Genomic DNA, 27,791 nt, shown 5'->3' with positions numbered 1-27,791 from the left:
CATCTTGCCTCAAGCCTGTTTCAGAGTAGCTTTCTTCTCTCCAAGAATGTTCCTTTCCTCTTTCGCTTTATGGGTCACACCTGGCCGATGCTCAGGGGTCACTCCTGGTTCTGCACTCAGGAATCATTCCTGGCAGTGCTCAGGGGAACATATGGGATGCTGGGAATTGAACCCGGGTCAGCCGTGTGCAAGGCAAATGCCCTACCTGCTGTGCTATCGCTCCAGCGCCATCCTTTTTTAATTGTGGAGATGGCCTCTCATTTCTCTTGCTGCTGAAGAATTGGTCTGTGTGCCAAGACCCAATTGCCAGTTTCTCAGAGTTCCTTGCAAACTTAAGATATCCCTTATGGTGGTCTGCTTTGTTGTGTGAGAATTCCCAAAATGCTGACTCTACCTTTTCTGCTGACAGGTCTATCCTGTCACTTCCCCCAAGCTCTCTCCTTATCCATCTCTTTCTCATCTTCCTCCTCTTTCTTCTCCTCTTTTCCTCTTCTTTCTCCTCTTCCTCTTTCTTCTTTTTCCTCCTCCTCTTCTTCTTTTTCTCTCCTCCTCCTCCTCCTCCTCCTCCTCCTCCTCCTCCTCCTCTTCCTCCTCCTCTTTCCTCTTCCTCCCTAATCTCTCTCTCTGAACAAAATAGTGATATGTTTAATTTTTTTATTTGTCTGAAATCTGCGAAAAGTGTTTGCTTTCATATTCCCAATGCTTGTTTGGTCCCTTGGTACCACATATGGTCCCCAAAGCACACCAGGAGTGATTATTGAGCACAGAGCATGATCACAGCCAGGTGAAGGACAAAGGCCAAAAGTTTTTTGTCAGAACTCTTGCTTTTCCTGTCATAGGATTTGCTACATTTGCTGTAGCAAAAATAGCTGGAAATACCTGAATGAGCTCCTTTTCCCACTTTATCGGGGAGGTAGGTGAGGGTGATATTTGCCTGGGAGGGCCATGCCCATGATGAAAGAGGTTTTGAGCAGACCCAGAAAGCCCTTCACAGAGCAGGCACATCCTTACACCACAGCATCAGCTCTTGCTTTTTCCTTTTTTCTTACATTCCTAGTTAATAAAAACATAACCTCAAGATGTCACATTAGCTAATAAAAATACTGCATACGTTTTAGGAGTCCAGCTCCCAAAGCACATCTTGGGAGATGTAAATACCATGCCTTAACTACCATCTGTGTCATGTCTCAAAAATTCAAAGAAGAAATTAAAGTCAGTAGAAATTGAGAAACTTCATCAGTGATATAGAGAGTCGTTGGCCAGCAGTGTCAGAACTCTTCCTCCACACATTCACTGAGATGCCCTGGAAACAGGAATCCGGGATCCCTGGATGGAACAAGAACTTATCTGCAGATGGAGAACTTATTCTAACCATATATATCATATTTTTAAAAAATATATATATTTATTTTATTTTATTTTTTTGCTTTTTGGGTCACACTTGGTGATGCTCAGGGGTTATTCCTGGCTTTGCACTCAGGAATCACTCCTGACAGTGCTCAGGGAACCATATGGGATGCTGGGAATTGAACCCGGGTCGGCCGCGTGCAAGGCAAACGCCCTACCCGCTGTGCTATCACTCCATCCCCTATATATATAAATATATATATATATATATAAAGACATCAGCATTTAATTTCCTGTCTACTTCCTTCCATTGCCATCTTTGGCTTTTCTTGCAAGAGAAGCTTGTTTCTGCTTCTACCATCCTCTCACATTCACACTCTCCTCCTTCCTGCAGTGTATGTGATGTCAGGGTGATTTAATTGGGGTAGAGTCCCAGGAATAGGGCCACTGAGTCCCGGGGAATGAGGCAAGCAGGGTATGTGTTGCCAAAGAGGCCGTGAGGGTTCCTTCTCCTGTGAACCTCTTGCTGGTCCTGTCTGAGCCCAAGGCTGGACCTCTGGTGATGATGCCACTGGTCTGTCTGCACAAAGGCTCCTGGGGGCAGAGCAAACAACTCTGCTAGTTGTTTCTGCTGACTTCCAAAATGTCTGCCCCACCTGCTCCCCCCCAGCCTGCCCATTAACATTTACTTATTGAATTTTTTTTCTCTCTCTTGTTCTCTCTTAATGATGACTTAACTCCTCAGACTTGAACAAACACTCTCAACTCAGGAGGGGCGGACTGGCTGGGCAGTCTGTACCCCACAATGGCATTTGATTCACCCTTCAGCCTGATTCCATCCTTCTTACTGAAGTTGTTGCTGTGGCAACCGACCTCCTTCAGGCAATAAGTATGGGCGGCAAAGTCTTGTAAACTTAATATGTTTGATATTTTACCTTTCAAAAAATTCTTTGGGGGAAATTCAAGGTGGCCTGTTGAGCAAAATAAATATTCTTTTTCTTGTCAACAAGGGCTAAGGGCTGCCCTCTGGTAACTGGGAGAAGCTGGACAGGGCAGAGGGAGCAGCTCTACTCGAGGCCAGAAAGGAATGGGAAAGCTCTTGAGGACCGTTGGACATGGATTTAGACACCAGGCAGTGTGGTGGTGCTCCCCTCTAAGATACCCGCCGAGATGAAGTCCACTCCCAGCTGGTCTCACCAGTCTCTGGGTGACTTTTTGCTGCTGCCGTGGAGAGTGCAGCAGAGACATGAGAGATTTCGTTACCGACAGTGCAGTTGGGGCATTGCCACCCACCCTCTTCCCCGGTGTTTCAGGTGTCATCACCCCATCGTCCTCTGTGACCCCGAAGAGTGCATCACATCACCCAACACATGTGGAGCTTCACAGAGGCTGGAGGTGCCAGCTGGGGAGGGACTCACCAGTCTGCTGTCCGCCACCCTCCCTGTCATCCGGGCATCTCCTTTGACTGCATGGTTTGTTTTCATTTGACATTTTCATAAACGGAAAGTTAAAGGTTTTTACATGACGCTTAGAATATTAGTCTTCTTGGCCTCCTAGGCAAATGCTTGTCTCTTTAAAGTAAATTTGCATGTTTTTCTTTGTTTGTTTTGGGGCCACACCTTGCGATACTCCGGGATTACTCCTGGCTCTGAATTTAGGAATCACTCCTGCTGTGCTCGGGGGACCATATGGGATGTTGGGGATTGAACCTGGGTCAGTTGTGTGCAAGGTAAGTACCCCACCTGCTGTACTGTCTCTCCAGCCCCTTAACAGGACCTTTTTAAGATTGCTTATTAAAGTTTGGGTCTTATGATTTCAGTATTGTTGACTCTGTGGTTTGAATATTTAGTTCTGTCATTTCTTAACAGCACCAAAGTACCTTGCCCCTTGTGCCCTTTCGTGTCTCATCTGTCTCTTCTCTCCCCAACTCCCTCCACTTGATGTCTTTCATTCTCCTCCCAATACTTCAGGACCAAAGGTAATCTAGACATATCCTCTTTAAACTATTTCATTCTTTCATTCAGTTTTTCTAAGCTCTCTATATAAGTGATATCATTCTATGCTTATCCTTCTTCTGACTTACTTTATTTAACCTAATATCTTCCTGTTTCATACGTGTTGCAGCGAATTATATAATTTCATAATTCCTTACAGCTGTGTAGCAGTCCTTTGTGTATATACCACATCTTCATGGTTCACTTATCTGTTGTTGGACATCTAGGTTTATTCCAAATTAGCTTTCATCTTTAGAGTAGTGTTACATAGTGTTACATGTGGAGGTAACTGTGAAGGTCGGCCAGTGCCTCCTCGGGTGTTGAGTCCCATATGATTGACTCATGTTTGGATGTTTTTTATTTTTGATTCTCTATCTGATTTTATTTTTGTCTTTTTTCTCTAGGTAGCAAATAAGACAGTCTCATTGAAAAAAACATTTGGAAAGTTTGGAAAAGTATAAATGAAGAGGGGAAAATATCTTGTACAATAATGTATAGTAACACAAGTAGCCATTTTAAAACTATTTGGGAATATTTTCTTCCAGGGCATAGTTTAGCCTATTTAATAAAATACACATTTTAATGGCTATATATTCATGTACATTAGGTCTTACTATTATTTATTCCTGATATCTTCTCATGGTTGGAGTTGAGGTCAGTTAAGTGTCACTGTTCTAAAGGGCCATATCAGACCCAGTTGGCCTACAGGCAGTCAGGTAGCTACTGCTGCAGAGGTAATGTGCCAGGGAGTCTGCTCAGCTTTTTCCTCTCATGTCCCCCTCCTCACCTCCATTTCCTAAAGTTTAAGACAAAATAGCAGAAACTGTCCCACTGTCATATAACAGTATTTTAATATTTATTTAAGTAACAAAACATGCAGGTCAATATTTAAGGCATATACAATAAGTCAGAGCAACAACCAATTTACAAAGCAAAATCTAAATTCATGGAGGTATTCAAGCAGTTAAGAGTTGTCTAGAGAAGGCGCTAATTAAAAACCCAACTAAATCACGCCCCAGAGCTTGAGGTCCACTAGGGCTGCCCAATGGCAGGAGGAAGGCAGAACTTCAGTTGGACCCAGAACTTCAGTTCCAGTTCTGAGAATCTCACCCATCACCACAGACTGAATTTCTCCACTTCCTATTCCATCTAGCCCTTTATCCCCCTCCCCACTTTGATTTATCTAGTTATCCCCTACCGTGTTTCAGATAACAAGTTCCAAGAGCACCCAATCTTATTTGGCCTAAAACCACTTTCCTCAGACGTTCTATGTCTGGCCTAAAGGCCTCTCTTTGACTATTTAACTCATCCAAGTGACCTTATAGGTCAATTTCATATGTGGTATTGCTGTGATGACTTTTGAAAATCTCCAATAATACCCCAATGACTCACCACTCCTACAATTACCTATGTTGCTTCCTGACATTGGTAATGGGGAGACAGCTCTTCTCTCAGTTTCCTGGATAGAGTGGATAGAGGGGGCAGCTTTGGTGCCGAAATGGGATTGTAGGTTGGAAAGAGGGAGTTTAGGCATTTCAGAATCAGTGATGAAAACACAGGGAAGGTATGTGGCTTGCAAATAATTTTCTGTGTTGAAATATTCAACCACTCTCAAATGAGTGGATGGGACACCTTCAGAGTAGCAGGGCCGATTGTGGTGCCAAGTAAGCGCTGTGCCATTTACACCCATGGGTGCTGGAAGGAGCATGGCAACAGAACATATGGGTTACACTGACTCCATCATGTATAATCAGAGTACTGGAGACCTCAAAGGGAAAATTCAAATCAGAGTGCTTTTTATGAAATTTGGACTTGATTGTGATATTTGCAAAGTACAATCTTGACAACATCAAAGCAATGAATTCTTCGTGTTCCTCTATGTGCAAGGCTGAGGCTAAAGCACAGACAGTGTATTATTTCATGAATACATTATTCTAACTAAATTCAGAATAACAAATAGACTTATATTATCAAAAAGTAATCCATCTCTCTGGCCTGTGACAGAAAGAGTCCCTGCATCAGTGAATTCAGGAAGCCCCAGGGAAGTCTTACTGGGCTAAACAGATGCCAGTAAGTCAAATATCTGGGTTTCATCTCACTACAATCACTTTGGTCCAGGTAATATTCCAGGTCATATGGTGGAAGAATGTCAGCTCCTATATGGAGATGTTACCAAGATTGCTCCCCTGTCACCTCTTCTTCAATCAGTGACTGTTATAGTAAAACTGGGGGAGGGGAGCAAAAATCAAAATGCAGAAAATGATGTCTTTTGATGGATTTTTTTTTCATTTTGGGATTTTGCTGGGGGTAGAGTTGGGAGATGGTTCGTCAATGGGCTCTTGACCAGAAGGAGAGGGAGAGTGTGTAAATCATTGTATCTGGTAGGATCTCAAACCCTATTCTACCATTGGATTAGAAAGCTCAGAAGAAGTCAGAGAGGACTGGAAAGTGTGAGCCAGGGAGAGTCTCAGACTCATACCTGGTTTCTTAGCTCTTTGCCATGGAGCATGCAGAGACAGAGACATATGGTCAGGGTCATGTGGCCGCACCATTAGTGAAATCAAGGCTTTTTCAACTTCCAACTGTGACTCAAGCAATAAGGAATCAAGGTAAAATGTCCTTGCTTTTTGGGTGAAAGCTAATTGGGGGGAGGTTCTTCAGCTCATGCTGAGGGGCCTTGGACACTACACATAGTCATACTTGGAAGGATGAGACTGCACCTCGTCCTCTGTGCGGGCACTGTATATCTTCTTGGGTTTGGTGTTGGACCCGAAGCCGGAGGGGCCGTTGAAGCCTCCAGACTTGTAGGCGACGTTGTGGCCTGAGGCATGATAAGACACAGCTTTGTAGCTGGGAAAAAAAGAAAAAGCAGCATTGCATGACCACAAATATATTTGGTCAGAGGACAAACCTCCCCACATGTATGGAGTCTGTTTCAGCTTCAAAAGTCCAGTATCCAAGGAAACCCTTTCATCCTGGGTGAACTGAGACCTTGAATCACCCCTGTCTTCAGGGGTGACTGACACTGACTTTCTGCTCCTGCAGGATTGTAGAAGCTTTTCCAGGCTGGTGAGTTTCCTCTGTCAAATAATCAAGTTCCTTTTATCAATTAGTGAAGCTGGACCAGAACAATGTCTGGGTACATGGTTTTGCCAAAGAACCATAGAACTTTTGAGGGTGGAATTGGAACCTACTGGAAGCTATGCAGCTCATTTCCTCTCAAACTTATTTACCAGTGAGGTTCCAGAGGCTCCTTGGAACCTCAGAAAGGGCCAATGACTTGTCACCAGCTGGTTAGCGGGAGAACCAGGCTGGGACTCAGACCCCCCAGGTCCAGGTCTACTTTTGGAGACACAGTGGGTTTCTCAGCAGCAGAATACCTCTAAAATTTCACAACAGACGTGTCTTTGTTGTGGGGACCTTTAGGATTCTTAGTGACATCCTTGGTCCTAATCCACTCCTTTGCCTCTAGTCCCAAAGTTGCAACAATGAGCAGTGTTTTCAATGTTGTCAAGTATTCTCTGAAATGAGGTATGCTGAAAAACTACTCCCAAGTGAGAACCATCCAGAACACTGGAGTTAGAGGGAACCTAGAGGGATGGGTTCCCCCAAGGAAGATAAGACCACATGTTAATCTGCTTAGACTAAAATAGTCTGTTATTTAGCTTCCTCATAAAAGAGAAGGTTCAATGAGCCATCACTTAATAAAGTGCCTTCATTTACTTAATCATTCATGTTGCAAGATGACACATTAGCAATATATGCACAATGCGAACAGCTGATTGCATTGGGATGAGAGACGCACCTGGTTTCCTCTGGCACTAGGCCCCGGCAGGCGATGCACATCATCACACCTCCAACAAACGTGAGGCCACCAGCCACCCAACCCACGAACAGAGCAGAACCAAAGGTGTACCTGAGTAGGAAACAGAGCAGGGAATGAATTGATGGTCTAGGTTCCCTCGTGCACCTGCTCATCCCCTCCTCCATCCCAATGTTTGGATCACACATCTCTCCCTGCCTGTTGTCCCATGAACACCTGCTGCTCCGGGTCACAGCCAATCGACTCAGCAACCCTGAAGAACAGAATTGGAACTGAAGCTAGTCAGTCAAAAAGCAGTGGGGTTGATTCTTGTGCACCCAGCGTTACTCAGGTGTAGAATTTATTCCAAGTTTCTAATGGAGCCTCTCAGGAAATCCTCTCCCTCCCTATTGGCAAAGAGAGTGTGTTGAAGGTTTGCTAAGAGAAGTTTGAGAGTATGGATTCTTTTTTATTTTTTTTTCTTTTTGGATCACACCCAGCAGTGCTCAAGGGCTACTCCTGGCTCTATACTCAGGAATTACTCTTGGCTGTTCTTGGGGGACCATATGGGATGCCGGGGATTGAACTCAGGTTGACTGATTGCAAGGCAAATGTTCTACCTGCTGTACTACCACCCCGCCCCCCAGATTCATTTTTATCTACCTCAAGAAATCGTTTATTCAGGTAGCAACATAATCTTCAGAAAGAATTACATTGAGGAACAGTTAATGGTTCATGGCGAACAATGCAGTGGGTTCCCCTGCCCCTTAAACCATCTTGGTAGCAGTCCCCTGGTCCTGTGTTCTCTTGCCTTTACCTGCTGATCTTCAGGAAGCTCCAGGAGCAGCGAAGCCTTGTGCCCACATGTAGAGACTGACAGATGCTGAATCATAAGTCAAATTCTTTCATTTTACATCAAGACAACTCTGAGTGGCAACCTATTCCCCACAGCTTCCCAGACTTCAACTGAAACCAGCCATGATCACCCAGTTCCCCAGTGGGCTCTGTTCTTTCATAGATTCCTGCACAAGGATCTTCCCAGGTTCTGTTTCTGAGTAACCCAACTCAGGCACTTCTCATTTGGTAAGGTTGATAATTTATTCAATTGTAGGTTCATCCAAAGTATCCAGAAAGTTGTGTACAGTGTGAGGGCAAGCAGTCTTTACTCTGGTCCAGGCCTGACATTCTGCCAGTATTAGCTCTCAATGGGTCAATGGCAGAGAAGGGGATCTCAGGCCTAAGAGGGGTGCCAGTGCCCAAGCCCCCATTAACCGACAGCTGCCATTCTTCCTGGCAGCCACATGATCTTGTGTGACTTCTGACTGAAGAAGATGAGGTAGAAAGAAGAGAAAAATTGCTTATCCAGGGACAAAGGTTTCCTGGAGCCTGTCAGAATTCTGTATCTCGAACTACCCAAGGATGTGGGTAGGTCTGAGGGAGATGGTGTGAGAGGGTGACGGTGGATATCAGTGTTAGGAGTCAGGTGGTGGAAGGTGTCTCCTTGGGGGTGGGGCCTGTCACACCCAGACCCAGCAGGCAAGGTGGAATCTTGCAAGTAGGTTGAGCAACCACCCTCATGTGCCTGTGTCAATGGGAGCTCCCCAGGATGTGGGCCTTTCAGTACTAGACTGGGGAAAGTTCTCAGCATGTCAGAATGGGTGGTCTGCCAACTTTAAGTGCTCCTTGCAACTAAAGGTCATGGAGGATCTTGGAGGAGGAAGTGGACATCTTTGAGGAGTCACTTCCTTCTCATTTTTCAAACAAAACAAAAAAATATATGGGGATTGGAGTTCCAGAGAGGAGGGAGTAATGGATTGCTGAATCATTACATCCTGTCTAAGAGAAATAGCAAATGTGCCTCTCCTGGTATGACGGGTCTCTGAGGAATGGTATTCACACCACTCCCCAAGCAAGATCTTTCTTCTCCAGAATCTGCTGCTGCTGATTGCTATGAAACACATCTTTTGAAGGTGCAAAACAGGTTCTGGAATTGCTCTTCTGTCTTTTAAAAGTTTTGCCTTTTATCTGACACCAAATTAAAGAATCTCTTGCTAGATCCTTGTTTTTGTCAGAGTGGGGATTTTGTTTTCATCCCCAGAATACAGAACAGTTTCTTGTCCACAGCAGCTGTTTAATGCATTTGTAAAATGAATGAATGAATGAGAGAAAGAGTGAAAATTAGTGCTTTCCTCTTATACTCTACATCACTTATTTCTCCTCAAGCTTTTACCTCTCCCTAGCTAGGGTCTTGTCACAGACTGAAGATGTGGGTTGATGTTCATTAACATGCCTGGGTTAATAGTGTCTGTTTCATTGCCACCACAATGGGGCCTGTGTAAAAGTGTTAGATAAATACCACGAGCTGTCGCTGTATTTCAATGCAAATGTCAGATCAGCCTCAACTCATATCACCAAGGATATTTCACTGAAATGAAGTTTATGAATTTACAGATCATTGTTGATTTATGATATGGTATGGTTGCCTCTGATAAATTTTTGCTATTTCAGGCACTGACAGTCATATTAGGCATATGTGTTTAATCAGATTTTTACAGCAATATTCACCATAGACTATGAAATCTAGATGAGGAGGTTACCTGGTCTGAATACTCTGCACCATTCCACCCATGCCAGAGTACATGTTTGCAGTGGACATCCAGAAGTTGGTAACCAGCATGTTGGCAAACACAGACACTCCAGCAATGGCACAGATACCTGTGGGGCAAGTACAGGAAAGTTTCAGAGTCAGCCTTAGGGATCACATTGTTTCTGAGGTGATGTGTGCTTAATGGGGTAGATTGTAGAATAGTCCATCTCTATGACTATGACCAACACAAACATTGATTATTGAACTTCCACAACATATTGAATACTGTGCTTGGTGCTTTGGACGCTTATTTCCCCAAGTGTGGGAAGATTTTCAAGTGCACAGGAGATTTTTACATGCAAATTGGGATCCAGCGTTAATAGTACAAGTATTTGAGACTTAGTCCATTGATGATATTAACAGTTTATCTCTAAGCTGGGTAGGCCTCTACTTTTAAAACACAAAACATTAATTAAAAAAGATTTATGCACACTGCCTTCATTGTAGCTCTCAGTACAATAACCAGGATATGAGAACAACCCAAATGTCCCACATCACATATATGGATAAAGAAGTTGTGGTATATATACACAATGGAATACCACACAAATAGAATGGAATACTATGCAACTACAAAAATAAAGTCATACAGTACCATACAAACTTGGATAGAATTAGAGGCTATCATGCTGAGTGAAACAAGCCAGGGGCAGAAGGACAAATACAGGATATCTCTAAATTGTGATATACAGAGAAACAGAGCAAGGGTATGGATAATATTGTTCAGTGGTAAATTTTGAACACTGGATTATAGACCTGAAAATGCCACGTTTGAGTGGGGGAAAGAAATGGGGACAATAGTGAGGTTGACTGTAAATAGCATGAGGGCATAGGTGGAGGGCTCAGACCTCCACATAGGTGAAACTAAGGGAGGTAACAATATATGCATGGGTGTGCTAAGGAAGGTAACAATATATGCCCAATGCACAAATGTCAATTGACAAGTAGTGGGGAGGGGACTGGGTGGAGACGAGGAATGTCAGACATAGGTGACATGGGATAGGGAAAGAGGGAGCGTCATGTGGTGGTGGTGGTGACAGTAAATCACCAATATAAACGTAAACACTACTATAACCTATAACTTAAACTATATTATAAAAAAAGCCCTTAAAGTCAACTTCCAGAGACTTACTAAAATAGTGCTTTACAGGCTGAATAACAACATTTCCTAAGGACTTAGTCTCCTATATTGAAACTGGGATGGCAACTGATAGTGGGTTCAGCACTCAGGGTCATTCTGTAGAGTATAACTGGGTCTTAATTTCTGCTCTTGAATCCCAAAGAGAAAAGCTTTGAGGTCAGGCCAAACCATGATTTGTCAGGAGAAGCCTTATTTCCCCTGCCAGGGTGATGTTGCTTTGATGTTTCCAGCTGCCCAGCAGAGAGTGGGAACGTCGGGCTCCTTGTTTACCTGAGACGATGAACATGATCCCTGAAGTCAGTGTCATGTTGGCTTTGGCAGAGTCCTCCATGCTGCCAATGCGGATGCACTTCAAGGCAAAGATGGACACCAGGAGGCCAATGATTCCCAGGACAATGCCCACGATCATCAGGGCTCGCACTGCCTGCAGCATGGCTACGGGATAAGGAGGAGGTTAAGCAGACGTTGAAACCACCTCAAGGCTAGAAATAGGCCCTGGTTTAGTACATTTAAGCTATCACAGCAGATCAGCACCAAACTTCTGAAAAAGAGCAAGTCCATGAACCATGAACTTGCCATTGAAAAGGGACGTGGGATTGTAGGAAATGCCAGATGTTTGATGCAGTGAGATGCATGCACAATTAGAAAGTTGGACAGTTGGAACTGGGAGGAATGTATTTGGTTTATTTGTTCCCTATAAAACTTGGTAATCTGAGATCCAGGAAGGGGAAATGGTTTGACTCAGGTAAGATTAAAATTATTCATAGAGTTATTAATAAAGCTATATTGTCCTGATTTCTTCTGAAACATTGTTTCCTTCTAACTTTTTTGTGGGCTCAATACTTCATAGTTGAGTCCATTTTGGGGACCCACTGTTTGTTTATAGCATAGAATAGGGCAAGGTTACTATGTGATACGCCAAGGGTAAATTTGCCTTCCTCCCCGCCCCCCGCAAAGGGACAATTCTTTTAAACTCCTACAACTCATGGTATGCTTTAGGTTTTGAGTGTAAATATAAGACTACTATTATCAATTACAGACTTGCAGCCTGACTAGTGTACTAGGAGTCCTCTTTTGAAAATCTATGGAAGTTGTGGTTTTGCTGGGTCTATCCTGCAATGATTGATCCTCCAGTCAAATCTTAAAGAACGACAAATCATCTTGACAATTTTTGCTGAGCCCCCCGATGGGGCATGAGGAAGACAGTTACTAGCAGACAGAATCTCTGTCTTCATTATTTTATACCAAAGTAGGGAATTATTTAGGGCCACTAAAATCCCACTAAAGTATAAAGGAGAAAAATTAGCTTTTTTTCTTTGAGTATTCCAGAAGGAAAGTCCCCTGCTGTTAGTGGTTCCGTAAAGTCAATTTTAGAACCATGTGATATGAAACAAAGTCTTTGTCTACCCTGCTGTCAGAGGGAATAGCTATGTCTGGCTGAAATATTTTGGGGACTTTCCAGATATTAAAACATGTAATCCACATAAAACCCCCCACAACACAGGGGGTTTTCACCTCCATTTTATGATCAAAACATAGAGGTTATGAGGTTATATGGTTCCAAACATACACACCATTGGAAAGGCAGAGCTAGTGGTCATATCCAGAACTGTCACAAAAAGCTTACTTTTCCATCACAGTACAGGGTTTTGAGAAACCTTATCTTAGAAAAATAGGTAAAATTCTGGTTGCCACCAAGGTACAGTGATCTGTAAACTTCTAGCCGAAAATATCTTCCAAACATGGAACTTGGCTATAAAATGACATCTTCTTCAATAGAGGCTAACACCACATAGTGGAATAGTTTCTGAAAATAAACCCAGGGAGTAACCTTCCCCAGGAGATTATTTATAAATGTGAATCTCAAGAAAAAAAATTCTGGGAAGAAATTTCTCATCTCTTTAGGAAGGTTTCCAGGGCCAGTGACAGCTTATTCACCTTAAGGCACATATCTCAAAGCAATCTGTCATGACAGGAAAATTGGTTATCAGTGAAAAACATTGAAATAAAAGGTATTAGTCATGCAAAATCCATTAAGAACCCTTTTCAATGTCATAGAATGGCGATCCTTACAGGCAGAGATCTCTGTGTAGAGATAACAATATACAACCACTTGAATTCCATGCCATTGTCCTCCATTCACTTGGTTATGATCTATTCTATATGAAGAAATTACTGATTTTTAAACTTTGATTCCCTGCTGAAAAGAGAATTTTACATTTGGGGGTCTTCTTGGAGTGGGAGAGCGCTTCCTCCAGTATTCCTGTACTTCCAGAATTCCTGGCAACCATACCCACATACCACAATCACTGTCATGCAAGCTCATTCATGGCCCAACTTTACAGTCATGATTAAATATAGGAAGAGTCAATTAGCTGCAAAAATTCATGGATACACTGGTATCTGGACTGAAAACCCTGGGGTACACTTGAAGTCCTGGCTGTCACACCCTTAATCCCACAGCTGCCGCCATAAGAACGGCCCAACTCCACTGGCTCATGGCTAAGGTTTGAGAAGGTACCAAACTACCAAAAATTCCACGTACACCAGTCCTCAGGCTGAGAACTCTGGGACCTTCTCAGAGTGGGGGCAGGCAGCCTCCTTCTCTTACTTCTGGAAGCCCTGGTGGTCACATCCACACCCCACAATCATAGTCATCTAAATTCATGACTTGGTTAAATATTCTGGAGTTTTTTGAGCACCAGCCTAAGTGTGGCCTCAAAATTCTACAATACTGACATCACAGTAGGAACACACAAAATTATATGGGAAAGTAACATAGAAGCCAACTAACTTCAATAAACAAAAGCATTAATACAAAAGGCTCAATTAGCAACATCTTTTTTTGGGTGGTGGGGGTTACACCCGATGATGCACAGGGGTTTCTCCTAGCTCTTCACTCAGGAATTACTCCTGGTGGAGCTTGGGGGACCATATGGGATGCCAGGTATTGAGCTCGGGTCAGCCGTGTGCAAGGCAAACACCCTACCTGCTGTGCTATCGCTCCAGCCCCTCACCTAGCAATATCTTAGTAAAACCTCAGACAAGGACTCAGTGACCCCACGGTGAGATAGGACAATTTTCACAAATTTTCTTTTACTGAAGTATTTTTTGATAATTACACTAGTTGTTTAGTTGTATCAAGCAATATAAAATAAATTATGTAATACTGCTAAGGGGAAAGTTTTTTTTCTTAAATTTTTATTAGTGAAACACCATGAGGTACAGTTGTAGACTTACTAATTTTTGTGCTTGGGTTTCGGTTATACAATGATAGAATACCCATCCCTCCACCAGTGCCCATTCTTCACCACCACCAGTCCCAGTATCCCTCCCACCCCCCTTCCCCCCATCCCACTCTACCACTGTGGTAGGGCATTCCCTTTTGTTCTCTCTCTCCTTTTGAATGCTGTGGTTTGCAAAAGAGACACTGAGTGGCAATCTTGTTCGGACTATAGTCTACTCTCATCACGCATTTCCCATCCTGAGAGGAACCTCCCAACACCCTTTATTTTGTGCTCCCTTCTCTATCTGAGCTGCCTTTTAAGGGGAAAGATTTGAGGTGGGTGGTAAAATGGTGACAATGGTGGAGGCAAGGTCACAGTAGTGGTGGGATGGGTGTTAGAATATTGAAAATCATGATATAACAAATGCATCAACAACAACTTTGTAAAACATAATGTTTAAATAAAGGAAACAAATGGAAAATATTTTAAAAAATCTTTAAAAAGAAGGAAGATAATTCAACAAACATCTGGCATTAATCTTGGTTTTATCTTTTTAAACGAACGTCATTAAGCTATCAATCTGTGGAAAGGACCTACTGGAATAAACCCAGACTTCAGGAGTTATTCCCAGGGCTGTTCTGTTTTTGGTTGTTGTTTCTATTCTTCTATAGGAGAAGAGAAAGGGACTTTGATATTCTCTCTATGAGACAACCTTCTGGGTCTTTCCTGTGAATTCCATATCTCCTCAATAATCTGATAGAATTTTTAAAAAACAGATCTATCTTTAATACTTTAAGCCTTAGGCTATTTATTTATTTATTTATTTATTTTGTAGGAGTACTGCTATTTATTCAGTCACTGATTAGCTGATTGAATTGTGCATGAACTCCACCTTACTTTTTTTTTTCTTTTTCCATTTTTTATAATTTTATTTATTGAATCACTGTGAGAGCAGTTACAAAGCTTTTGGGTCTAAGTCTCAGTCATACAATGAAACACCCGTACCTTCACCAGTGCCCATTCTCCACCACCAAAAATCCCAGTATACCCCCATCCCACACCCTCCCCCTGCCTGTGGGGCAGATGATTTCTACATTACTCTCTCTCTACTTTGATCACATTCACTATTTTGACACCAGACCCACCATTATTTAAGATTTTACCCCAACACTCAGATCTGCTGAAAAGGCAACAATAGACAATTTGTGTTCTATTGCTGGTTATGAATAACATATGATGTCGTGTGGCTGCAGTAGGGCCATGTGGTTTTGAAGTTCTGAAATTTTAACACTTAAATCTGGAGGGATTTCTGCCAAAAGTCACTGGGTTTCGAGATTTGATTCTGAGTCTCTGGGATCAAGGCCGTTAAGCAGCTTGATGAGGAGCCAGAGAGGCCGTTTGTGGGCGATGACTTGGGGTCTCGTTAGGGTGGGGAGGACAGGCCCGGTTCCACCTCCCCCCTCATCCCGTGAGACCCAACAAGTTTCGTCACTGCGGGCCCAAGCCTGACTGTCCAATGGCCTCTGGAGGATGACAGCCACCAAGTCGCCAAGAGGGAGCAGGCGGAGGGACAACACCCTTTCCTCCCTGGGGTGGCCCGGCGACAGTAACGTACTGTGGAATCCAGATGCATTTCTGCCAAACGCCACTGGGTTTTGAGATTTGTTTCTGAGTCTCTGGGATCATGGCCGTTAAGCAGCTTGATCAGGAGCCAGAGAGGCCATTCGTGGGCGATGACTTGGGGTCTCGTTGGGGTGGGGAGGACAAGCCCGGCTCCACCCTCATCCTGTGAGGCCCTGTGTGCCTCGTCACTGGGGGCCCAAATGTGACTATCCAGTGGCCTCAGACGGATGGCGGCCACTGGGCCGCCGGTGGGGGGGGGGGGGTAGGCCAAGCCTTAGGCTATTTAGAGGACAAAAATCATTTTATCCTTTTTAAGGGGTACCTGGAAAGGAGTCTGGCTAAATAAAACAATCAAACCAATTACCCAAGCAACCAACGAGGCAAGTAAGTGGGCAAAGAATAATTAACCAAGTAGGATAAAGGATATATCTCATTCCATGAAAGATGACGTAATCCTGGCTGGGGTCAGTGCCCCCTTTAAGGTCCAAGATCTGAAAGCATATTACATGCACGCTGGGGCTGTGGCTGAGGCAGATGGACTTCTGGGATGAGAAGGGGTGGTGATGCTGCTAGATACAAGGTAAAGCGTCACTGACTTGCTGGTACTCAGGTGCCATCGCTGTGCCATATGGGCACTTAGGTGCTGGAACCTAGCCAACCTGTTTCTGCCAGCGTTTGCCTCAAGCTCTGTCATCCTCTTGCCTTTGTTGGGTCGGGTGTCCATGACAAGGCCTTGTTATTTTCCTGCACTCTTGACTTTTGGATTTTGTGAAGTGCTTGTGTTGCTTTGAACTTGGGATCTACTCTGACCCTGAATGCCTTTTGATTTTTTAGTTTAGAGTTGTCTTCTAACTTACCCCTACTCCTTTCTTGCAGAGAATCAAGATCTTCCAGGCTGGAAAGATCTTTACAGGGGTGTTCTGAGAGTTGTGATAGGAGCAGGGTTTAGGAAGTGAGAGGAGATATCATTGCTAGAAACCTTGATAACTGGTTAACGACCATGGAGATGCTGGTGGTCACTTGGACTGTCTTCTAGCCGGAAGCCTCTACCATATGGAATTTAAATTCTTTCTTATAGTACAAAAGTTAATTAAAGCATTTTCCTTAAAGGCAGTCAACCCCAGTTCTATCCCTGACACTGCACATGCTTTCCTGGAGTACAGAGCCAGAGTAGCTTTTAAGTACCACAAGGTGTGATCTAATTCATCCTCCCCACAAACTGTAATATGTAGAAGACCAAAGGAAGTAGGTTTCTCTTTTAGTCACTCTGCCTTTTATTTGACATTCTGAGTCAGCCGCCTGGGCTTATCTACAGATTACAGGTGAGTCAAATGGACTTTCAAGACTGATTGCTGCCCTGAAGGTGTGACCATGGCATTCTTTCCAGTTAACCAATTATTATCAGATCCATAGAGTGGGTTGGACTCAGGACTGGAAGAAACAAATACGGGAACTCAGAATTTGCTTCCTATTGCAAAATATCTTCCTGCTCCAAAGTCATTGGAGAAAGAATGAGACTGAATGAGAAAGTTCCTTTAGGATGAGTCCCAACCTTGGCATTTCCTGGGAGGACTCTGGAAAACATATTAATGATTTGTTCCTACTCTAAATTTTTCATTTATTTGTTTAATAACCTAACATTTGAAGGGATAATCTAGGCAAAGGATGGTGTTGAGAGAAAAAGTCCCTGGTGACTGCATTGACAGGAGGGTAGCGTAAAGGCTGATGAGACAGATGGTAAATCATCAGGAATCAAAAACCTGGACCTGGACCCTTTGTTGGGATGGGACAGAATAAGGAGCCAATCTTTGGGCAGAGCTTGACTTTCATCAAGAGAGGATCTGGAACGTCTGGTGAAGGGGGCCAAAGATGGAGAGCAGAGGAAAGGTCCTTTAGGACAAGGCAGAAGGATCTAGATTTTGCAGTGATCTCAGGGAATCAAAGTGGTGGTCCTTCATGTCCCATGAATCTTACAGAATGTTACAAAGCTAGGCGTTTGGTTAGGAAAGTGTTGAGCTTCAGAAAAGCTGAGTGTCCTCAGCTCTGGAGCAGTTTAATGATATTTTTTGCATAGAGATGTTGAGAAAATCAGATGCTCCTAACCACCACCAGATTACTCCTACATCTCCCCTTCCAAAAAGTTACCTTTGCCAACCCCTAATGTCTTTGTCCTTTATTGGCAGCACAAACCCAAATCCTCAAACATGGTGATGATCATGGTTGGAAAATGTGAAAGAAGTCATGCACAAAGGACTGTGAAAGGCAAGAGAGGAAGAAGACTTGAGAAAAGGAGTGGGGGGATAAAAAGGCCTGGACCAAGGTACGGGGAAATTCAAGATGTGATGGGAATGAGCATGGTAGCTGGATGACGAGGGAGGCACTGGAGTGGGGGAAGGGTTCCACCTCAACACCCTCACATTGCTAAGGCAGGGTCCAACAATGTAACTCTGAGCTGAATGTCCACATGGAGGTGAAGAGGTGAAGTTCCATGGACTGGTTTGTACTAGGCCATAACACTAGATGGTGCCGCCTTTGCTTTCAGTACAACTTCCACAAGCACAGGCTGAGGCACCACTATGATTCCTGGCTCCAGACAGCTTTGATCATCGAGAACAAACCAGCTCATTTATATCAAAGTTCTGGTTCCCTTGGGCTTTCCAGACAATGTCTCAATTCTCTGTGCTGTCTCCTTCTCATGTACTCTTGTACTAAGATGTTTGCCCACATATTTTAAAAGGAAATTTTCTTTTTTTGATGAAAGAAAGCAATTTGGCCTCAAATCAAATATCACCCCCCATATCTGATTTAAACTTCATAACTTCTGAACACCCCACCAACTAGGGCCAATTCCTTCCACCAAATGATGGACAAAGACAAATTGATTTCAGGGGGAATTGTGAAATATTACATGGAACATTCAACTTTATATAAAATTTTTAGTCAATATTAAAATGACATCAACAGAGAAGCTCCTTGATAAAGGAGATGTAAGAGCTGTCTTGTATTTCTTTTCTTGATGACTTGCTGTGGAATTGTTCTCTGGGTTAAATGTGGATTTGTGACCTTGTCCTACTACTAAATGTGACTGACATGTTTATGGAAAACTCCTCAGCTGTTCCTTTTTGTTGTTGGTTCTGTCATTCTTGTTTTTTGTTTTAATTTTTTTACTTAAGGGCCACGCCCAGTAGTTCTCAGGGTCCTGGCTCTGCACTCAGGAATTATTCCTGGTAGTGCTTGGGGAACCGTATGGGATGTGGGGGATAGAACCTGGTTTGGCCACATGCAAGGCAAGCACTCTACCCAGAGTAACATAACTTCACCCCACTTGTTTTTATTTTTCAGCATGTTGTTATAAAAGGGAGATATAGCTTGTGGCATGAAAAAAATAAAGGGACTGAGAAGCTACGAAGACAACAGAACACAGGGAAGATAAGGATGGAAAGATATTCCAGATAATCTTGACTCCTAAGTAATACTGGATTATTGGCATCATCTGAATATCAATGTGTTTTTTGAGAGCTTTGTGTGGTTCAGACACATAGAATATGATTAAATGTCACCAAAAAGCCAGGGTAGGGGCTGGAGCGATAGCACAGCAGGTAGAGCATTTGCCTTGCATGCGGCTGATGCGGGTTCAATTTCCAGCATCCCATATGGTCCCCTGAGCACCGCGACGGGTAATTCCTGAGCATCACTGGGTGTGATATAAAAAGCCCCTCTCCCCCCCAAAAAAGGCCAGGATAGTAGTTTCTGCCTTCTAATTACCCTCCTCCTTGCCCTTGGCTCTTTCCTCCCACTGACTTCCGGGCTGGGCAATGTAAATGAGTGTCAATCATCTGCTCTTTAAACTTGGTGTTCCTCACTGTTCATCAGCATGACTGTTGCTGATATAGTTATAAGTGATCAAGGAGCTCAGGTGCCCTATATTCTTTTTTTTTCTTTTTTGGGCCACACCCACTATGCACAGGGGTTACTCCTGGCTTTGCCCTCAGGAATTACTCCTGGCTGGGCTCTGGGGACCATAAGGGATGGGAATCGAATCTTAGTTGGCCACATGCAAGACAAATGCTCTACCTGCTGTGCTATCACTCCAGCCCCCTGCCCTATATTCTCATATTTGAGACCAACTCCTCCACCCAGAGTGTAAGAATAGGGCCAGAGCATGGCACTGAGATAGGACCCAAACCTGGATATTTTTCAGTCCTGTGATCTCATTCTACCCATGGGAGTTTGGGCATGTTGAGCCTCAGTTTTCACTTTTGTAAGAGCAAATCTGCTGAAGAATAAACTGAAGAACCTGAGTGCAGGCCAATGAAAGACAGCGTTTTGATGTCTGGGCACTGGCGTTGGAGAGCTACATGCTACAGGATTCTGGAGTACCTGAGAGAACGCTGGGCTCTCAGTGACACAGAGCATATGGCTAAGCACTTCTGTTGTTGCCACCTCATTAATCTATCTGTGGGTTATATAATATAGCTAGTTGAATGGAATGATATTATTCTATAGCTTTAAGTTCTAAAAAAGGCAATTCATTTTTATCAGATGAGTGAAAAACAGAGAAGGTATAGTTAGAAAGTGCTAAAAATTATAGTGATTACAGTGATGATTCTCTGCACTGTTATAATGATATCTGCCTCAAGCCTTCACAGTATTCTGAGATATCTGTCTCTGATGAGGCTGGAGAATTGGTATGCCCGCTGGGTTTTAGATGAAAATTAAACTCTCTATAACCTTCTGTCTTCATTTACAGGCATTTCACCAGCTTGCAACTTCAGCCTGGCTCCTTGGCATGCTCAAAACAAAAGTTTTTACTGTGGCTTCTGGTATCCCTGTTAGGTGCTCTGTTGTGGCTGGTTAATGTTACTTTCTAGCTCCTTTGGGAGCTCAGAGTCCACAAACCAACCAGTTTCCTCTGCCTACCCTCACGATTTTTTTCCCCTTATGTTCCTCTTGCCCTCAGATTTGGAATTTCTTAAATTTTTTAAAAAATGTAATTAAAATAAGTAATTATGATTATTGAACTGGAGCAATAGCACAGTGGGTAGGGCATTTGCCTTGCACGCAGCTGACCTGGGTTCGATTCCTCCGCCCCTCTCGGAGAGTCCAGCAAGCTACCGAGAATATCTCGCCAGCATGGCAAAGCCTGGAAGGCTTCCCATGATGTATTCGATATGCCAAAAACAGTAACAATAAGTCTCACAATATGTTGTGAGATGTTACTGGTGCCCGCTCGAGCAAATTGATGAACAACGGGAGGACAGTGCTACAGTGCTAATTATGGTTGTTTTGTTTTTAGGCCACACCCCGAGTTGCTCAGGCCTGACTCCTGGCTCTGAGCTCAGGGATCACTCCTGGCAGTGCTCAGGGGACCATATGGGGTGCCTGGGATGGAACTCGGGTTGGCCACATGAAAGGCAAATGTCCTACCCTCTGGACTATGGCTCCAGCTCCACTTTGGAATTTCTTGTAAGCCGTTCCCTCCTGGAAATCTCCCTGCCCATCCCTCACTTCAGTCAGTCAGGTCTTAAGTCATCAGCAAATATTTGCATTTGAGAATGGTAGTTTTCACTGCAGTCACTCCTGGGTCATGAGGACTAGTTATTTTAAAAACTCACACCATTCTTTTGGCCACAGCCTATCAGTGTCTTAAACCCTTCCCTTCTCTGAAAGGAAAAAAAAAAACAAAAAAGCTCCCAAGAAGTCTTTCCTGGCTTCTGCTGAAACCTACTTTCATTGCCCAAGAAGAGGTTTGGACTGTGATACTGTGATGGCCGTGGCTTTTCCATTCCCTCCACTGCTGCAGCCCACTCATCTGGGAAAGAAGATGTAGAGGCAGTGCCATCCCACCCATCCCTGTGCCATCCCCAGAGGTTTGCTGTGGTGGTGGGAGGTGCAGCATAGGTGACCCCAGGGTCTTGTCGGAAGCTTCCTGAGAGAGAAGACCAAAAGTCTCAAGGCCTTGTCCCAGCATGGGGCATTCCTGTTGGAAATCCTCAGAATATGATTTGAGGAAGCTCTTCCTCTCACTCACAGCCTGAACCCTTCTCAGAGAGACCCATGATCTCCTCACCGCTTGTGCAATTGAACAAGGCAGTCAGATTTTCCAGCTAAGAGCAACCTTTCTGGCCTAGCATGAAAAAAAAAAAAAAAAGAATCCAGCCCTTACATTTTGCAGCTTCGAGGGCAATGGGCAAGCTCTGGCCAGTGGGTTACACTGGGAATGATGTATATTACTCCCAACTTAGGCAGTTATTCTTTAGTCTTTGTTCTTTTTTCTGCCCCAGAAGGTGGAGACTCTCTTTCTATAAGGACTTTTGTGGGCAAGAAGAACTTACAGTGTATTAACCCCCAGATGTTTAGGTATGTTTATCGCAGTAGCTGACATTAACTAGTTTGACTAAATTAGTACTGAGAAGTCTAGATCTGGTAACATAGAAGTTTTCATATATGCAAAACATTTGTTGCATACATTATTGGATTAATAAATGAATATGTTTCAGGCACAAAGGGAACAGATATCCATGATTTCAAAAAAAGGGGAAAAACAAAGGCTTTTTAAGTGTGTATTTTTTTGGGAGGGGTGGGAGAAACCTGTTTTTGGTTCACACAAACACTTAGAAGTAAGTATTCTCACCAGTCAACCGCTTGCTATTTTGTACCAGTTTCTATGCTGGGAACTGAGCAAAACATTTTTTTTTGCTTTTTGGGTCACACCTGGCGATGCACAGGGGTTGCTCCTGTACTCCTGGCTTTGCACTCAGGAATTACTCCTGGCTGTGCTCGGGGGACCATATGGGATGCTGGGAATCGAATCTGGGTCGACTGTGTGCAAGGCAAATGCCCTACCCATTGTGCTGTCACTCCAGTTGGAGCAAAAAATTTTTATGTAGCAGAAGGGACTACAGGAAATAAATGTAAGTAGATAAATGAGCAGCATGATCAAGTGAAGAAGTGAAGAAGAGAGACTCAAAGACAACTGTCTAAGTGACACCTTCCCTGCTTTCCTCTCCTTCTGATTCTTCCACCTTTCATGCTGCCCTCACCTTTGTCTTGATGCTGTCTGTTCCACTGGGGCATCTGGTAGACATCAATAAATGCTTTTAAGGTCTCTGTGCAGTGTCCTGGTTCAGGGACTTACTTAAGGCTCTCAAAAAAGCTTTCAAAAGTGAAAGCTCTGGGTTTGGAACAGAGATTGTGGGATCCTCTTTAATCTGGGGGTATGGGGCTGCAAGATGGAACTTTCCTATGTAAAACATTGTGGAGATGCTAGAGGAGGACATTGGGCAGTTAGAATAATGGCCATGACGAAGCCCTAAGTCTAGTAAAGTGAAAAGGAGAAGCATAGGTGGAAAGCAGAGGCAAAGCAGAGGTGGGTCACAGAAAGAAATGGATGGTGTAGGAGGCCATGGAAGTCAGGTGGTCATGTCTGCATGCAGTGAATCTGGGGCCAGGGAACCATGGAAAGCATTTGATATTTAAATTTCTGGGGAGATGGGAACTGCAAACTGAAAGCTGAGCAACTGGAAGATTCTGCTTGACATTTTTCCACAATGAAGCAAACACCAAAAAGGTGATAAATAGAAACCAAATAGCTTAAAAAGTGGAAAAATTTAGTCTTTTAACTTGATTGTCAATAATAACTACCATTGTGATGATAGTCCGAATCTAGAGATTTTCCCATCTAACTGTCTATCAACAGATGATAGATAAAGAAGTTTTGGATATCTACTCAATGCAATATTACCCTGCTATTAAAAAGATGAGATTATGCTGTTTAGGACAAAATGAATAGAATTTGAGATGATTATGCTAAGTGAAAAAAGGAAGAGATTTCAATACTGGGAAGTTTCATTCATATGTGAGCTATAGAGAATCAAAGTAAGTAAATAGAAAAAAAATCACAACAAAGCTAACCCCTAGATTTAGTGAAAACTACAGTGGTTACCGGAGGGAAAGTGAGGTGTACAGAAAGACAGGGAAAAAGGGTAGTTTTGGTGATGGGAGGGCAGTTGAACTTTGGTGGTGGGAGTCTGAATCCTATACATGTATATATATATATATATATATATATATGTGTGTGTGTTAAACAATAACCCTGGCATTTGAATAATGCTACAAGCTAATCATTAATTTTTAAAAAATGGGGTTGGGAGGAAAAAATAATTTCCCTAAAAAAATCTATAAACTTTCAGGGAAAGGAGGAGATGATAAGAAATGAGGAGAAAGGAAAGAGTGAAAAAGGGAGGTGCTGAGCGGTAGGATGAGCAGACAGGCTGGTGAGAGGCCTTTGGAGTGTCGCAGAGAGGGGCTAGGGAGGGGAACTCTGAGTAGAACTGTCCACGGGAGAAGAGGAAGGGCTGAGGGGGCTTTAGGGAAGATGCGATCTTTGTAGAAGAGAGACAAATGAGGGTCCCCAGTGACCAGGCTGCATCAGTTTGTGGAGAGGGAATAATTGAAAACCCTACCTGTGCAAAGACAGAAAATGAACAAAACTGCTAAGTATGGAAGTACCTTTGAAGGAGATTATTGAACATAGAGTAATCAAATGATATGCCTTAACTTTGAGTCTGATCCCCCCCCCCCCAATTTAAGAGTTGAAATGAAATTGTGGCTAGCAGCTCAAAAACTCAGTCTTGCTTTCACTCTTTTTGTTTCTGCCCTCCAGTCTGGAACCCCACCTCTTTCTCTTTTTTTAGGGGATTATACCCGGCAACGCACAGGGCTTACTCCTGGCTCTGCACTCAAGAATTACTCCTGGCGGTACTCAGGAGTCATATGGGATGCTGGGAATCAAACCCTGGTTGGCCGTGTGCAAGGTAAACGCCCTACCCGCTGTGCTATCACTCCAGCCCCCCTCCCCCTGCTTTCTTTCCATGGAGTCCTCTATCTGGTCCTGCATCATGAGTGGCTTCCAAAATTGGAGCCAATAACCCACTTCTACTCTGTCCCTCATGATCTAGTTTTTTGAAAATGATGAGCTGGTTGCTGCATTTCACATTTAAATATCAAAAGCTTGACGTGCTTGGAACAGTTTTGTGCACATTTGTTTCCACTTACCTATTAATAGTACTTTTTATTTTTTACAGAAAAACCCAACAATGTTTTTCTTTCCTCACTGAACTCCCCCCTTGGCTGCTCCTGGAAGCTATGGATTGCCTAGCTTTTTTTTTTCTTTTTGTTTAATTACAAACAGACAGCTCCTAGAACATCCAGGTGCCAACTCCTATGATACATATTTGAAATTATCATGTCTTAAACTGTTTAGAATGCTTTCTGAAATTATTATAATTTTAATTTTGTAATTGTATACTGATACTTTGCTTTTGTAAGTATTTATTAATACCCTGCCTGCAGAGCACAATGTTTCCACAAGAAAGCAGCCCACAGGGCTCTTGCTGCTCTTAAGACACCATTTTTGTGACTCCAACTTTCAAAGAAAAGTGGTTAAATTGAAAGTGTGTTGAAACCAGTTCTCAAAAAAAGCTGTTTTGACTCTATGAAACCTTCATGTGTAGGTAGATCCCTCCTGCCTGTAGGAGCAGACAGAGCAGGTGACAGGTGACATTCCCAGACATACATTTCTCCTTCCGGAACCAGGTCTGTTCTAGTACCATAGCCTGGACAAAGACCCAGTAGCCCAGTACCTGCTTCCCAATCAACACTTTCCTTGCTTTTGAGTAAGAATTCTGACAGCTGGGCCCAACGGCTCATTCTCTCTTATTTTTGGGGCCTGGGGAAGGGGAGGAGTGTTGTTCCACTGGGTGCCACTCCTGGGACTAGAACCCCCGCTCCAGGCTTTCTCCTTGGTTGGCTTTTACTTTTCCTCCAAAACTTTATTTTAATTGATAGAGATTCTGTGGTTTAAAATACTACCAATCACGGCTGTTCATGCACATTAATTTCACACACCATCACTCGGTTTACCCATCTCCCTCTCCCAAGGAGCCCAACAGCCCATTTCCCCTCAGACCCTCCTCTGCCCACACTCATTTATGGGGATCAGTGCTCCATTGTGTTTCCTTTGGAACTTTGCAGCTACCTTGCTGTGCAAAGTAGGGTCCTCCTGCGTGTCCCTTTTCTTCTGACTGCACTCATGCAAGTTCGGGGTTTGTTTTGGGGCCACACCCGTCTGCAGTCAGGGCTTACTCCTCCTGGCTCTGAGCTCAGGGATCACTCCTGACTGGGTTTCGGGGGACACTATGGGATGCCGGGGATTGAACCCTGGTTGGCTGCGTGCAAGGCCATCGCTCTACCCGCTGTATGATAGCTCTGGCCCTTCACGCATGCAATTTGCAGCACCATGGTTGCAACTAGAGAATCCCCGGGCGGTGTACTCCCCGTCTCCCCATTCACTCCGAACCCCTCTCATCCCGGTACCCACCTGCACCCCCGTCCAGAGAGGGTCCTGGACTCAGCGCCCGCAGCAGGGGTCCCCCGTGCGCCTACCTGGCAGGCCCAGGATGGTGAAGTAGGGCCGGCACTCCGTGAAGCCCGAGCTCTGGCGCACGCAGCTGCGCCACAGCCCTTCGTACTGGAACACCGAGGTGACCGGGTTGTCGTACAGGTCCTGCGTGCTCCACATGTCCATGCCCGTGGCGGCCATGCAGCCCGCCAGGCCCAGCGCGGCCAGGAGGAAGCCCAGCACCTGCAGCGTGGTGGTGGCCATGGCCGAGAACGCGGGGGAACGCGGGGCCCCGCTGGCCGGGCAGGCGTGGGTGGGCCCGGCTGGCCCCGAGGGGAGCTGTTGCGGGCAGTGGCTGTGCCCCGGCGCGGCCTGCTGTTTGCTCACCGTGTTTTCCTTAGATAGCCCAGTTTCGCTCCAGGCTCAAGGGCATTATTCTCGCATCTGCGAGGGAAGCGGCCCGGAGTGCCACTTGTCCCGCTGAGCCTCCCGCCGTCGAGTGGGCACGCTCCCGAGGCGGTGCCAGCCTCCCCCTAGCCCCGGCTCTGGGCACACCACGTGGGCTGAAGTGGCCACTGGGGGAGATTCCACCCCTGCTGCTTGCAGGGATGCCCACCTCCCTGACAAGAAAAAGATCTTCCCCCCATCCCCCAAACTCCCTCTGAAACCCGACTGCCGCGCCTTCTCACAGCTCTCACGCCACTTTCCCTGACATCCTCCCATTTGGTCTGACTGAAATGGGGAGGGCTGACGTTACTAACCCCCCATGTATGTAAGTTGGAAGGGAGGTGAGGTTTAAATAGAAGAAGGGGCACACATCCCAGTTACCCTGAATTACAGACCCTTCCCAAGAAGCAAATTGGGGGCTAGTTCCAGAAAAGAAACCAGGGATGTGTCATGAATAAAAACTACAACTAAAATCTTTGAATTAAAATATGGGGGGTGGGGGGGGGAAGTTTAACCATGAGTTTAACCTTAATACAAAACAAAAGAAAGGAAAATCCAGTAAAAGTGGCATTTCAACCTGGTGCTCATTACTTCTGTAGGGCATCCCAGAGACAGTTCTAAGTAGTCCCCACTTTCCAGAGTGGAAGCCAACTCCAAGAGCTACAGAGTGGTCCAAAGGTATTGGAACTGAGAAGAGGAGAAAGGGGTGTTCCCTTCACCTCTATCTCAACCTTTCACCCAGGCACAATGTGAGGACCACATGGCAGGCAGAGGAGATGCCAGAAAGCTCAGAGGCTAGGCCAGAGCTTGTAGAGTCAAAGTTCCTGACATGGTCACTGGGAGAGCTAGAATCTTCTTCAGCCACTGGAACCAATGTTCTGTGTGCCAGATGTTTAGGGTCAAACTTCTCAACCCCTGAAGGTCATAGCTTCCTTAGTCAGGTTCACAAGGGCACATGTGCTGGCCTAATGACAATACTCTACATAGTCTAACCCCTTCATATCTCACACATGTCTTCTACATTTTGCAGAGAATATTTCACTACAGTTAGTCAAAGCATCAGGAATTATTTTATCATGAAAATGAAAAGGTTGGGGGAGATTCCTGGTTACGTTTTGTTCATAGAATTAGATCCAGGTTAGAGCAGTAGCTGCTCTCATG

General features: G+C 44.3%; 1 protein-coding gene across 1 annotated transcript; it reads right to left on the bottom strand.

The window, feature by feature from the left end:
* Positions 1-6,025: 6,025 nt before the first annotated feature.
* CLDN18 (claudin 18) lies at positions 6,026-26,447 on the bottom strand. Its single transcript, XM_056122067.1, has 5 exons — positions 26,228-26,447; positions 11,202-11,366; positions 9,741-9,858; positions 7,147-7,257; positions 6,026-6,191 (listed from the first exon to the last, which is right to left on the bottom strand). Exons 1-5 carry the CDS (start codon positions 26,445-26,447, stop codon positions 6,026-6,028), a joined length of 780 nt encoding a protein of 259 aa, XP_055978042.1.
* Between the last annotated feature and the right edge of the window lie 1,344 nt (positions 26,448-27,791).

The sequence above is a fragment of the Sorex fumeus genome, unplaced genomic scaffold (assembly GCF_029834395.1).
Source record: "Sorex fumeus unplaced genomic scaffold, SorFum_2.1 ptg000044l, whole genome shotgun sequence".
Lineage (NCBI taxonomy): Eukaryota > Metazoa > Chordata > Mammalia > Eulipotyphla > Soricidae > Sorex > Sorex fumeus.
Note: the sequence above shows the minus strand (reverse complement) of the source record. Positions and strands in the feature narration are given on the sequence as shown.

Bases quoted from the DNA above. Each gene is read 5' to 3' on its own strand.
- CLDN18 (XM_056122067.1), bottom strand. From the start codon at position 26,447: ATGGCCACCACCACGCTGCAGGTGCTGGGCTTCCTCCTGGCCGCGCTG. The intron at 11,367-26,227 runs GTAGGCGCACGG...CTTATCCCGTAG, and splicing joins CACCATCCTGGGCCTGCCAG to CCATGCTGCAGGCAGTGCGA. The intron at 7,258-9,740 runs GTAACCTCCTCA...TTTCCTACTCAG, and splicing joins GTGCAGAGTATTCAGACCAG to GTACACCTTTGGTTCTGCTC.